This window comes from Pinus tabuliformis, chromosome 3_1, assembly GCF_031772625.1.
Source record: "Pinus tabuliformis cultivar Carrire ecotype Pingquan chromosome 3_1, CPIR1, whole genome shotgun sequence".
Taxonomy (NCBI): Eukaryota; Viridiplantae; Streptophyta; class Pinopsida; order Pinales; family Pinaceae; genus Pinus; species Pinus tabuliformis.
The window spans coordinates 739,888,297-739,902,537 of NC_142301.1; the positions used below are offsets into that span (position 1 = coordinate 739,888,297).

At 41.6% G+C, this 14,241-nt stretch overlaps 1 protein-coding gene and 1 pseudogene across 2 annotated transcripts in view; both read right to left on the reverse strand.

Moving 5' to 3' along the window:
• Positions 1 to 232: 232 nt before the first annotated feature.
• On the reverse strand, positions 233 to 5,903 carry LOC149189471 (serine/threonine-protein kinase STY13 pseudogene; annotated as a pseudogene).
• LOC149189472 (pentatricopeptide repeat-containing protein At3g26782, mitochondrial-like) overlaps positions 5,730 to 14,241 on the reverse strand; it is a 92,018-nt gene continuing 83,506 nt past the window's right edge. For both annotated transcript variants that reach the window (XM_089413221.1, XM_089413220.1), the window contains exon 4: positions 5,730 to 6,100. In XM_089413221.1, the coding sequence (XP_089269347.1) occupies positions 5,921 to 6,100 (180 nt within the window). In that variant the 3' untranslated portion in view covers positions 5,730 to 5,920. The remainder of the gene's footprint in view (positions 6,101 to 14,241) is intronic.

Here is a 14,241-nt window from a genome sequence, read left to right on the forward strand (position 1 = left end):
TCAATTCAGTCATTGAATCCTAGAAAACAGCCATATATATCATAGCGATCAAGGATTTGAATTGAAGAATCAAATTGCAGAGTCAAGAGTCTGAGTAAGGAAATTACGTAAGAAGCATAGTACTTTAAAAAAGAAAGCAAGTCACCATAAACATAAACTCTAGAAAAGATCAACATGATAAAAAGGGGAAAAGAAGAAAAAAACTGGATAGCAAATCAGGACAAGATCTAGCTTACAACACCATCCAGCAGTATGTCCCAGTTTCTGGAGTCATGCCCTCCGTTTGCACTTCAATTCTAGCAACCCCAAAATCCACAATCTTGACAGACTTGTCTGTAGCTATGAGCAAATTATCAAACTTCAGATCCCTATGAATAAACCCATCAACATGATAAAAAGGGGAAAAGAAGAAAAAAACTGGATAGCAAATCAGGACAAGATCTAGCTTACAACACCATCCAGCAGTATGTCCCAGTTTCTGGAGTCATGCCCTCCGTTTGCACTTCAATTCTAGCAACCCCAAAATCCACAATCTTGACAGACTTGTCTGTAGCTATGAGCAAATTATCAAACTTCAGATCCCTATGAATAAACCCAAGACTCTGCAGATACTCCATGCCCCTTGCCACATCCAACGCCTGCTTCACTGCTAATTTTAAAGGCACTGGGCGGTTTTGTCTCTTTGCCAGAGACTACCTCATAGAACCCTCCTTGGTATACTTTGTAACAATACACCAAACCATAGGTTTCTTACAAACCCCTATGAATCTCACCACATTTTGATGCCTCATAGTGGCTATCATCTTGAATTCTTGTGTGAATTGTTGCTCCAAGATTTGGGCTTTCTTTGTATTATCCTCCGACCTCTCAAGGATCTTCACTACAACATCCTCGCAATTGTAGGTACCTTAATAAAGTTTACCAAATGCCTCTTGTGCAAAAGGAGGACTGTTCTGAGTTTTCTTAAGTCAATGGTCCACTCATCATATTCCTCAAGACCATTAGTAGCGCACCTGTCATCCATAAGTGCATGTGGAGGGACATATTCTCCAAGGGTATGGTGCTCAGTGGGGTATAGTTTTAAAATTTTGTTGGCAGGAAGGAAGACAAATCCATTAGGCAGTCTTGTTGGTGTAATCAAATTAATTCCTTGTAAGAGGGTGAGTGTAATAAATTAGAATGATGAAAACAACACATAGAGCATCAAACTGTGGGATGAATTCTAAATGTTGTTTTAAGAGGAAAACATAGACTGCTTGGCCAACTATATTAGAGCATTTTAAAATGAATTCTGAGATAAATTTTGGTTCAACCAAACATGAAGACAAACATTCATGACATGGAAATAACATAAGACAAACTTACAACATGAGAAAAGCACAACACCATCAAGAGCTGACACAAGAATCCCTGTAAATTCACTGGAAAATCAAAAATACAATATGCACAGTCTTCTTTCTTCTCAAACATGTCCAACCCTTTGCTCAATTACAATTACATCATGAATAGACTAAAAACAATTACTTCCCACCTATAGGGACCGAATTCCTCAAAAGGCTTTTATGTTTCTAGTCAATGCAATGAAAATATAACTGTTTTGAGAAAACTAGAGACTGTTTGACTAAATCTTTTCCAAACATATTTACATTAAATTCTCAGTCCAAATCGAGCCTATGAGTCCTTGGATGCCTCATAATATTTACCATGATCATAAAAACAAATTATAAGAGGTTTTGACTTGAATAACTCGATAAAAACGATGACTATGTGGAAGCGCAGCGCAACCTCCTAGTCCATTAGAAACACAAAAACACAGCAAAAAAGCGTAGCGCTTGTATTTTTTGAATATATCCTAAACGGTAAACCAGATTGAACTGACTTTTTGATAGCAAGTTAATATCATTTTAACCTTTCTCCACACAAATTTTGAGCCAAATATGACTCACGAATCTCAAGGAAATCCAAAAATGGTTGTAGATGACAGTGGCTTGTTTCTCGAAAACCGTGAAGCATTTTGACCTAAAATTAAGTGGGTTTAAACTTTATTCATCTCACCCCCATGCATCTCCTGTAAAAATTTCATGATAAATAGGTACAAGGTTTAAGAAATATGGTGAAAATACAGTGACTATATGAAAACGCAACACTCCAAGCTTATACTATCTCCGACCATCATTTGACATGCTGAGGGTATTGGGATGGCATGGAATGGTCCATACAACATTTCAAATCCATGAGAAACTGTGAAAAATTGGAGGCCCAAATTTCTACTGCAACAACTGATTAAGTTCCTTCTATTTGTTAATTACTGAACAAATTATTTACTGCATCCTACAGCGAATACCGAAACTAATACATTGCAGTCTTCACCAATTAAATTAAATGCGGAAACAAGAAATTGAGCAAGAAAGAAATACACAACACATTATGCCATTATTTTCGGACAAATATCCCCGGAAAAACCCAATGTGGGAGAACCGGTGCAGCAACTGAGGGTTTGTATTATTGAGCAGTAGTTTTATCAATACAGTCTTTGGATGCCTTGTTGGCTATCCAATATAGAGAATCTGATTGACAGAAGATTAGTGAGAAATACCTCACACTATCATTGGCGATCCAACACTGATCCAGCCATTGAATGGCTAGCCCCTAGAAGCCTCTACACAGTTTTTGTGCAATCACTGTGTTGGTCTGCGTCACTCCTTCTGGCTGATTGTTTTTCTTTTGGAACTTCGACTTCTACCATCCCGGTCTCACACCTCGGCTTTCGGCTTCCGCCTTCAGAACTCGACCTCTCCAAAAAAATACGGATCTACCCTCAAGCTCTGCGTTGTTTCTGCATCAGGCTATGCTGCCTAGCATAGCCTTTGTGTTGCCTCTTCTGGATCTCTCTCTGCCTCCTCTGCGATGTATTCCCGAATCAGGAACTTCTCCAACTGAAACTATCCCTGCCCCTCACTGTAAGAAATCTCCTTAATCGATTCTCTAGCAACTATTGCGCTGCCCTCTCTGAGAAATTCGATCTCTTGATCTCTCTCCGATATGTTTTCTAAATGCCCATCAAGTCTCCTCTTATAATCTTCTCATTGAGAACCAAAGGCCCGGATTAGATTCTAATCAATGGCTTAGATAATTTTGGCTTGATCCTCGTCTTCTTCTAGAAGTTTCACCCACAGTTTGATTAATACCCTTTAATTATTTTAATTTCCTAAGTTTAGACTTAAGCACCCATTAAAAATAATCAATTATTATAATAAAACCTTCTACGGGTGGAATTTCCCAAAACGATTTCTTGGTATTGTGGACTACATGTGTCCTAGCCTCCCTGCAAATTTTGAGGCTTAGATCACATCCGATGCTACCAAAAATCAACACTCCTTCTCATCGAGGAATGTGCTCTAGTAATGTATCTTGCTGAAGCATAACCCTTCTTTGTAACATCTCCCTCTGCACTCTTGATGTCTGACATCACTGCCCACCAAATACTGTGCAAATGTTGCATATGTACTGTTGCTAACACTACCACTCCCAACACTGCATCTATACTGCAACCTTCTCCAACTGTTGTTGCTACTGCATCAGCAACAGAAAAGCATCCAAAATTACTGAACAGGTGTTCAGCATGATGCATCTATTGTTGGAGTTTTGACTGTTGCTAGTCTCTACACTGACTCTCTGAAGCCTTTGCGTTGCTACTGTGACTGTGCACTGTTGTTAATCCTACTCTGCGCTGCTCAGTTTCTGGCACCCCTAGCCACTGCAACTGTCATTCTGACACTCCTCAGCAGCAACTGACACTCATCCATCTTGCTACTTCTGATCTGGGCTCCCATAGCAGGGTATTGATCCGAGAGGTGGACTCCTCAACGATCCTGCCCATCCGTAGTTCTTTCAAACTTCCAGTTCTATATCACCCCACCTCTCCCCTGGAGGTATCTAAGCAACCATGGCAAACTCCTCCTCGATCTTTGCGGATGCAACCTTCAGATCATGCTTCTCGTCCTCGTCCTTCTTCTTGAGAGGACACTATGTAGCGTAGTGACCAAGTTCACCACACTAGAAGCACTTGATCTTCGAGAAATCTATCTTCTTATTTCGCTACTCCTTTGATGCAAGGGTTGCATTCTCTTCCTCCTCCTTGGGCTTTGTTCCACTACTACTGCTGCTATCAAGTTTGCACTTGACCAAGTCTCTCCCCATCTCTTTCTGCTGAAGAGCAGCCCACATCTCTTCCTAATCTGGCAACCTTTCTCTGCCTAGGATGCTCTAGACAAATACTTGCCATTCCTCTGAGACTAAATTCAGGGCTAGCCTCACCATCTTGGTAGGTTGAGGTATTGACCCCACAGCTGCCAACGAGTCTCAGATTTCCTGAAGCTTCATTAGGAACAGATCAATGTGTTCCCCTCCTTTCTGCTTTTGGAAAGCTTCAATCTGGACATCGAATTTCTCTATTGACTCACTCAAAGAAATCGGTTTCTCCTCAAAACTTCAATCTTATGACTCAAGGACTGCGCTGCCTGCTAAGGATTCGAATTGTTGCCTCTACAGTAATTTCGAACTCCTCTTCCTCTCTTCTTCTAAGCTCTTCTGCTCATGATCTGTGCTTTGATACCATGTGAAAAATCGGTTACCAGATTCCTACTACAGCAGTTGATGTTAATTCTTCTAATTGTTAATTCGATTAAACAATTTACTTGTTGTGTGCTACGGCAAATATCAAATTAAATACACTCTAACCTACACAAATAAAAACTGCGGAAACTAAATACAACACAGGAGAGAAATAAACATCACACACATCTACATAGTTATTTTTGGAAAAACGAGTGTGGACAACCTGTGCAGTCATTGAGGGTTTGTATTATTGAGCAGTAGTTTTCTGAATACAATCTTTGGATGCCTTGTTGGCTATCTAGTACAAAGATTATGACAGATAGAATATTAGTGAGAAATACCCCACACTATCACTGGCGATCCCCATTGATCCGGCGATAGAATGGCTTGTCCCTTGCTGCCTCTGCACTGCCTTTACGCAATCACTACATAGGCCCAGCGTCACAACTTCTAGGGCCAACGTCACCCCTTCTGCTGATCAATTTGCCTCTGAGACTTCGATTTTGTCCTCCCGGTCTCACACCCCGGCCTTCAACTTCATAAATTGACCTCTCCAGCAAAAATACAGATCTCCTCAAGGCTTTGTGTTGCCTCTGCTTTAGCCTACATTGCCCAACATAGCCTTTGCATTGCCTCTCCCTCCTTTGTTGAGTATTCCTAGATCAAGAGAAAACTCCAACTGAAACTATCCCCGCCCCTCACTGCAAGAAATCATTTCAAACTTTTCTCCAGCAACTGTTGCACTGCTCTCTTCAAAAATTCGATCTTTGATCTCCCTCTTGATGTATTTTCCAAATGCCCATCAAACCTCTTCTTATAATCCTTCTATTCAGAACCAACGGCCCAGATTAGGTTCTAATCAATGGCTCATATCATTTTGGCTTGATCCTCATCGTCTTCTAGAAGTTTCACCCACGATTAGATTAATACCCTTTAATTATTTTAATTTCCTAAGTTTAGACTTAGGCATCCATTAAAATAATTAATTATTTTAATAACACTGATTCTGGGTGGAATTTCCCAAAACGATTTCTGGGTATTGTGGAATACATGTGTCCAAGTCTCCCTGCAAATTTTGAGGCATAGAGCACATCCGATGCTACTAGAAAAACATCCAACTCAGAGCCAGTTTTGACTATATGACCATGAATCTCTTTCCCCTCTTGCAGAGATAATAGCTCGGCACACGCCTTCAGTATAAAGGTGAAGGTGAAATTTTCGGGTTGTATACCTGCCTGCTGCATTTGGCAATATATTGCAAAGGCTTCCCCCCATGATCCATTCATGGCATACCCTCTGATCATCACATTCCATATGAAACATTTCGTTGGGGTATTTTGTCAAACACATTGCGTGCATCCTCTATGCAACTCCACAAGGAATACATGTTAATGATCTTGGAGCCCAGAAAGATGTTTTGCTCAAGACCAGTCGCGATAATTTGGGCATGGACTTTCTTTAGTGTTGTGATACTATTGCAAACCTGCAAGAGAGAAGCATATGTAAAGGAATCGGGTGACTTATCCAGGTGATGTAATCTATAGGTGATCCAGTGAATATCAGGATCACCATTTTGCTTGTGTAGCACGTTTAGCGCTGGAAGAGAATGACAGTTTATGTGATGGATAAGAGCATTATAATGAATAACAGAAATGATTCTGTAAAGATGTTTGTAATGTCTAAATTTGTTGTGGGGATCATACCGCCAGGGAAACAAAAGAGTTGACATTGTTGCTATTGAACATGTAGGCAAAGAAGATATAAATATAAATCGTAATGCAAAGTCGTTTTCGTTGATAAGGTTGACTCGTGAAGCATTTGCATTTTAATGGAAAACTGTGACTTGAGCTTTGCCCTTTTACAGAAAAATCTTAGCAGGAAATAGTAATTATTGCATTTGGTGCTGGGACTGGCCTCTCACTCTCCAACAAAAATGACTTGGCATGAAAACATAAATGATCAAGAAATAACAAATTTTTAATTATTGCAATCATTGTTCATCAAAAAGTTTCACTAAAGACAAAATGTTTTAGTAAAAATATTTTTTTTTTTTACTTCTCACTAAAGTTGTTGGTAGATCTCTAATTGTAACTAAATATTAGCATTACATGTGAAGTATCCCCTATAGTGAGAAGGATGGCTCTTATCACATTCCCAGTTTGTTGATGATAGCCATTTTTATGAGTGAATCAACTATTTAGTGGATAAAAGAGTTTAAATTTATTTTGTTTATGGGTGAATCAACCATTTAGTGGGTAAAATAAGGAAAAATCTCAACTATTTTTCTTAACACTAGGGAAGATATTGAAAGAACTATAGGAAGGTTCACAAATTTTCAAATAGACTCATTTCCTTCCAAATGCATAGATCTACATTTATTTGAAAAACAAAATAGAGACATCTCTTGGGTGCCTCTTATTGAAAAATTGAGAGATAGTTTCTCTAGTTGGACCTACCACCATCTTTCTCTAGTGAGTCAAATTATTCTAGTTAAATCTATCCTACAAGTCATTGTTCTAGTTGAATCTATCCTACAAGTCATCATCTTTATTTGTTTTAGTCTTAGTGGCGCCTTCAAAGGTCTTAGAATCCATTCAAAGAATATGAAAAAAATCCCATGGGAATGGAAAAAGTAGGAAAGGAAGTGACCTCAAGCCACTTGGTTTAAGATTATTCATCCTCGTGATAAAGGACAACTCAACATCTATCCTTCTAGAAGGATTGAACTCAACAATGTATAGGAAGGAACTATGGTTTTGGTTTGAAAACAAAAGGTGGTATTGTGTTGGTTGAAGAACAGAGATGCACTCCAAGGTAAAATATGGAGATCAAAGTATGCAAGGGGAGTAGAGTAAGATCATTTAATAAGAATGAACCAAATGTCTCTAAGCTCCTTCCCGTGGGACAATGTAAGATGACACTTCGCCCTCATTCAACAATAAAGCTTCTGGGACATTGAGGCAAGGGATGTAACCCATTTTGGGAATGATCTCTTGCACAAATGGATCCCTCTTTTAGTGGATCCAAATTATAACTCCATAAGGTAAGGTTTCAAGCTCTATAGATGGAATAAGGTTAAAAGCTACTTGGAGTATATCTATGAGGAAGACATTAATTGTTGGTGGAAGTGCAGGGATTATTGACCGTGGTCAACAACCCCAATATCTCTAGAAAAGAGCATGTTATAAGAGATCCTAAGAAATAATTATAGTGAATAGATGATATATCATTCTTAAATGGGGGATGTGGGCTGCAAGTATATATAAGGTCAAAAGGGCCTATGAACTTCAATAGTGCGGCTTGTGGGACCTAGAGAAGATATGAATCTAGAAATTAATATGGGGGGCTTATATGACCCAAAACTAAGGCCTTACTTTGGTTAGTAGCACCATAAAAGTCTTAACATGAAAGAAATTGTAGCATAGAGGCTATAAATGGCCTTATACATGTCCAAACTAGAAGGAAATAACTTAATGTCATCTCCTCAAGAATTGGGCACTTGCAACATATTTGTGGGAGATGGGTAGGTATATCCTCATTCAATTCCTAGAAGTAGGGGAAAAGCTAGCAAAGTTTTTGGAAGCCCAACACCCATCTACCTTTACCAATAAAATAGCAAGTCATCTCTAGAAACCTTTCCAAGGCTTCTTCTAGAAAGAAAGAAGTGGAAGAACCCACAAGGGTGTACAGAGGGGCAAACAATAAATATGAAAAGAGAGAGAAAAAAACCAATGTGAAATAATGGTAGTTAGCAAATTAGGGAGTGGAGGAACTGAAATTGATAGAGAAAGAACATATATCATCCAAACCATTCACATTAACATGGAATTCAATCCTCAAATTACTTGTAACCCTCTGGTGGGCTCCAGTATTGTAGCAATAATGCTACAACTCGTGGAGCTCCCTATCTCTAATTTTATCAACCCGGTAGTTCGTATAAACTTGGAAGCGACGGTGCTGTATGCACAAGTACTAGCTCTTGTCGCAGCTATCACTTGGTCAGCTGGCACAAGTCCGCTAGGGCTCAAGCCAACTTCTATATGCTGTCAGAAGAAGCTTGCTAAATGATGGACGAAGGCTATCTTAAAGGAAACTAATCTATTTTGCAAAAATGAACTGAAAGCCAACAAAGCATGGAAACCCTAATAAACCCTAATTTGACTAGCTTGACCCTTACAATGCAAAATGTGAATGAAACTTCTACCAATGATGCCATTACTTGCAGCGAGTTGAAATGCATGAATCTAAGCTACTTGCATCTGAAAAGACATGTTTTTTGTATTTTTTTATTAAGTGGTTGGATTTATTGTGATGGTGCTTTTGATTAGGATTTGACTGTGCAGGAGCGGTTCGAAGGGAAGGAAAGCATGGGAAAGGTTAGGGGGGCTAGGAGAGGTCCCAGGGGATCCTTAGCATTAGTCTATAGAAGTCTACAACGTTTGGATGCTCGGCAACCAAGTTTGCAAGCTCCTACAGGATGTCTGCAGGGGATCCTACAGGAAACTCAGGGATTCTACAGAAAGTCTGTGAAATTCTACAGGATGTCCGACCGTGGGAGTTTTAGGTGGTGGTGAGGTGATGGAGTGGTATGGGTGGATAGGTAAGATTGAGATGGAGCTGGTGATGGCTCAGGGGCAGAGAAATATGGTGGAGGATGAGTGCATGGAGTTGGTTGGTGGATGGAAGGATGGGATCAACGAAAGGTCAAGATAATGGAGCTACGTGAATCATGGAAGAGCTGGAAGGTATACGAGCTGAACAGAGGTCGATTAGGTGGCTTTAGGTGTGGTTGACAAGAAGAGGAGGGAAATGGAATGATGTGGAGCAGTGTAAATAAAACAAATTACTTATGAATGTCACCAAAAACGAGAACTCATTAACCTGAGCTACTTGTGATATAAACTCAATGAACAACAATGTAAATTGTGAAGGAAAATCGTGCATGGAAGTGGAATAAAGAAGTGTGATTCAATATCAAAAGTGCATGGATGGATCTTCAATGAAAATGACTAAGTTGCAGCTTGCATGGAAGTGAAAGACTGCGTTCTTTTTGGTGGTTTATATGGACTGCACCCCAATCCCTAAACAGAGAAGGCAGTGAAGACACTAGCAACCCTTTTCTTGGAGCTCCAGTGATTACAAACCTCCTATTCTGATCTAAACAACTGAAAGCAAAGTAACCATAAGCTAATCCTACTCAATCACATAAAAACTAAATCAGCAGACTGTAAATTCGAATTGAATGTCAAAGTAAAGAAACAAAGTGCTGGAACGAAAGGCAAATAACACTACAAAACAGAGGAGGTCTATTGCTCTCAGGTTGGGCCCTAACCTGAGAGCTATAGCTCCCTTAAAAACTCAGAATTAGATCCAAATCTGCTTGCCTTTATTCATAACTAAAAGTCTAATGTCATGCCAAAACAGGCTTACAAAGCAACAAAAACCGAGCTGTAACTCGTGCTCAGAGATTACAATAGTAATTCCAAAAGTCAAAAAGCTTCTAACAAAGGCTACGGCCTTCATATTTATATAAAATGAGGATCAAGCTGGTTGCCTTCATTTGTGGAGCTTGGCTATCCAACTGAAAGTCAAATTGCTGTGAAACTGCTGATCTTGTAGAACGTGTTGGCTGCCTTTAAGCTCGGTGGGGAGAGCTGTTAGAGCTCAGAGTTAAGGTGAAAAGCACGAGGGAAGTCATTTAAAGCTGTAGACAACCTCCCTATAAACATGCAATGCCACCTTTGCTGTCTCCTTGTCTCCTTTTGCGTGGTCTTTTGCTATCTTTAATGCCAAGAACCTGAAATCATCATGTATTAGACACATAGATATAATGTCTGCCCTTCTTCCTACAAACAACACGAATATACTAAGAAATGAATGCATAAGTGGTAAAAGATGAATGGTTGAACAAGGTAAGTGGCCAATATGACCCCAAATTGTACCAAAAAATGGGGCTCATCATCACCCCCCAGCTGAAATATTTGCTCATCCTTGAGCAACTTTGCTCAGGCTCCTCGTCCTTGGCCGAGAACTAGAGCCCGGAGCATGCTCTTCCTTTCCTGTTTTTGGTGGCCCTGCCTTTTCTGCCCCTGGTGCTGACGAGGGTGTCGCTTCTTCCCTCTTTTCCATTTCCTTGAGCCAGGCTTCGGAAGGCGATTGGCCTATTTTTCGTGTCCAGGAAGTTATTTTTGGGCTTCCCTTCTCGGGGGTGGCCGATGGTTTAGAGGGGGTTCTTTCCCTGGGCGAAGTAGGGACATCGCCTGAAATGGTTTGACTGCTGGGTGGAGACTGCGGCTTGCCCGTATTTATTCTCTTACTTCTCCTGGCTTCAAAAGGTAGAGGGATCTCCCTCTCTCTCTTCTCCTTCGGCTTTGGAGGCGTACTGAGGGCTGCCAGCGCAGCGGCTGCCTCCCTTTCAAGAATACCAGCCTTCTCTTCCCTGCGTTTTGCTTTCTCAAGGCTCCTTGTAGAGGGCCCCTTCTTTTCAGATTTCGGGCTTCCTGTAGAAGCCCCTGCTTTACCCACTTCCGGGCCTTCGGTAGAAGATCCTTTCTTTAGCAATTTTGGGCTTCCTGTAGAAGACCTTGTTTTAGCCCCTCTCGGGCTTCCTGTAGAAGCCCCCGCTTTGGAAATTTTCGGGCTCCCTGTAGAAGCCTCTGCTTTGGAAATTTTCGTGCTCCCTGTAGAAGCCTCTTTTTTAATGATTTTCGAGCTTCCTGTAGAAGACCATTTTGCCACTTTCGGGCTTCCTGTAGAAGACCCTTTCTCTATTTTCGGGCTTCCTGTAGAAGCCTTCTTCTGCTTTCCTGTAGACACAGGTGTCCCCACCTTTGCTTGCTTTGCTGTCTGAGTTTTACTTTTTGGTTTGGTTGCAGGTGCTGACGAGGTACTTGGGCTGATGTGGACCACCTTAGCTTTGTTCGTTCTGCTCTTCAACCTGTTTTCTCTTGCCGATAAGATGGGTGTGCCACCTTCTTCTTTGTCATCCTTTTCCTCGTGCTTCTTCTTTTGTTCCTTCTTCTGCACTGTGGTCGGGGTCTTCTGGCCTTTTTCTCTCTTTCCCTCGGCCACGGCTTCTTGTTCCTCACTGCTGGAGGAACCACTTTCTTCAGTGAGCATCCTTATGTCTCCATCTCTGGTTAAATTCCTGAATGATTCCCATGAGAGGGGAACCTTATAGGAATGAAGTGCATCCTCCACAAGAATTTTGATCAACCCATGGTGGGCTATCTGATCTGGTATGCCCTCTTTTAGTTTCGTAGCACACTCCATCAAAGACTGTAGCAGGAAATAAGGAATGCTAAGTTTCTTTTCTACAAGAAGATCAATTTGGTGCCTTAACTCAGTGAGCAACTGAAAGTGATACTCGTAGACGATGCTATAACGCCCTTCACATGTTATATATTTCATGATTTGCAGGCTAACTTCGTCCCATGGTGGCAACAAACTCGTTCTTCGCACTCCATTTTTGTCCTCCGAGAATTCCTCCTCAGGTGGAAAGAATTCTTTCTTGGCTCAGCTTCCGTTCTTCCTTATCCCACGGCAGACCCATTGGGAGTCCAGTGATTCGACTGATATACTGCGGGGTGGGCTTGAGGCTTAGACCCCTGAAAGTCACTGTGGCCATTGTTTTGGATTTCAGCCTCAGAGCCTGGAAGTATTCTTCGGCCACTTCATCGTCATAACCCTGCAGCTTATCACAAAAGGATATCCATTGTGCCTGTGTGAAGAGCTCTACCACCACCTGGTTTTCCCTTAATTTGGATGAATCAGTGGGTTCTCGCCTAATAAACCCACCCGGCATGAGGATCAAGCTGGCTGGCTTCATTCGTGGAGCTTGGCTGTCCAACTGAAAGTCAAACTGTTGTGAAACTGATGATCATGTAGAACGTGTTGGCTGCCTTTAAGCTCGGTGGGGAGAGTTGTTAGAGCTCGGAGTTAAGGTGAAAAGCATGAGGGAAGTCATTTAAAGTTGTAGACAACCTCCCTATAAACATGCAATGCCACCTTTGTTGTCTCCTTGTCTCCTTTTGCGTGGTCTTTTGCTCTCTTTAATGCCAAGAACCTGAAATCATCAGGTATTAGTCACCCGCCGGACCGTTGGGTGATGTCACCCCATCATTCAACTGCGCATTCACTTGCTGCCGCACCAATTCCCACAGATCTGCCACCGCCTCTTGGGTTAAACTCGTTCTCTGCGACGGGATCGTTCTCACGTGCATGCTGCCTATTCTGTTTGTCATGGCCGCCACCCACACATCCAACTAGACCATTAACTGGTCGACGTGGCCGGCCAAATGGCCACACAACCGCTCAACCAATTCACCTTTACACTTAGCAATCAATCAAAGTAAAATTCATGCAGTCTGATGGAAGGAAGGGTCGAGACACCTACCTGCGCGGCTGCACACGATGTTTTGGCTCTTTGGACGTTGATGAGTCGATTTACCTACTGCTGGCGAACTTACACACGCCCTGAGGTCCATGTTCACGAGCTGCCGTCGATGGATGGAATGCTTCAGTTGCATGCGCCCATGTTTCTTTGCATATGCCCTGTGCTGTGAATGGCATCCACTTTAGCAGGCTCAACTGTTACAGGACTCCCGCGGGATGTCTTGAAATAGTTCTCCCTCCTTGGGTGCATGCTGCACGACGATGGATGGCCTCACAATCATGCTCTCAGGGCTTCTGGCTGGCTGTATTGAATATGGTGTGAGATCTCTAGCGCTTTTTTCCATTTACAATTTGCTTTTTCTCGGGACTCGTCATTTTTCTTTGCTGGTGCAGGTAACTTGGTTGCATGTCGACAAGGATGGTGGAGCAAGATAACAACAATGTGCATGGTTGACAAGAGTGGCATGCATGCGTCCAAACCGATCCTTAGCCTTTAGATCTCTTCATGAAATGAATTTTGGGCCGTTATGAGCTTCTACAGGAAGTTTCTTGTAGAAATACAGGGCTTCCTGTAGAAGATCTGCATCTTCCTGTAGAAACTGTGCATCTTCCTGTAGAAGACTCAAGCTGTAATAAAATTGCACATACCTTGAAAAAAATGCGTATTCTTGGAGGGGGTGTTGGTGAGGTGTCCTGAATGCATGATGAGGACCCTTGGCTTTGAGTTGAGAGGCTTCATCTCCTCCATAGAACACCTGCATGCAATTTTACATAATGAATCTGCTGACCTTGTTTTTGCCTTTTCTCTTTTTTCCTTTTTCTTTTTTCTCTCTTTTTGTTTTGAAAGATAACAAGGGCGCCTCAATGAGGTTTTCACCCTTGCCATCTTCCCTAAGTGCCTCGGAGAGGTTTTCACTCAAGGATCTTTTCAAATCTTTATCTTTTTTTCTTTCTTTTTTTGAAAGCCAATAGGGGCGCCTCAATGAGGTTTTCACCCCTACCACCTGCCTTGGGTGCCTCAGAAAGGTTTTCACCCAAGGATCTTTATTATTATTATTATTATTTTTTTTAGATTCTTCAGGGTATGCCCAAAACAGGGGCAGAACCCTTCTCTATGACCAACACTGCCTTCTCCATAGTTTTGATGAACTCTTGTCTTAAGAGAGGCTTCCTGTAGATCTTCAATCGATGCCCATTGACAAGCATGGGGATGGCTTCCTCATCAATGGT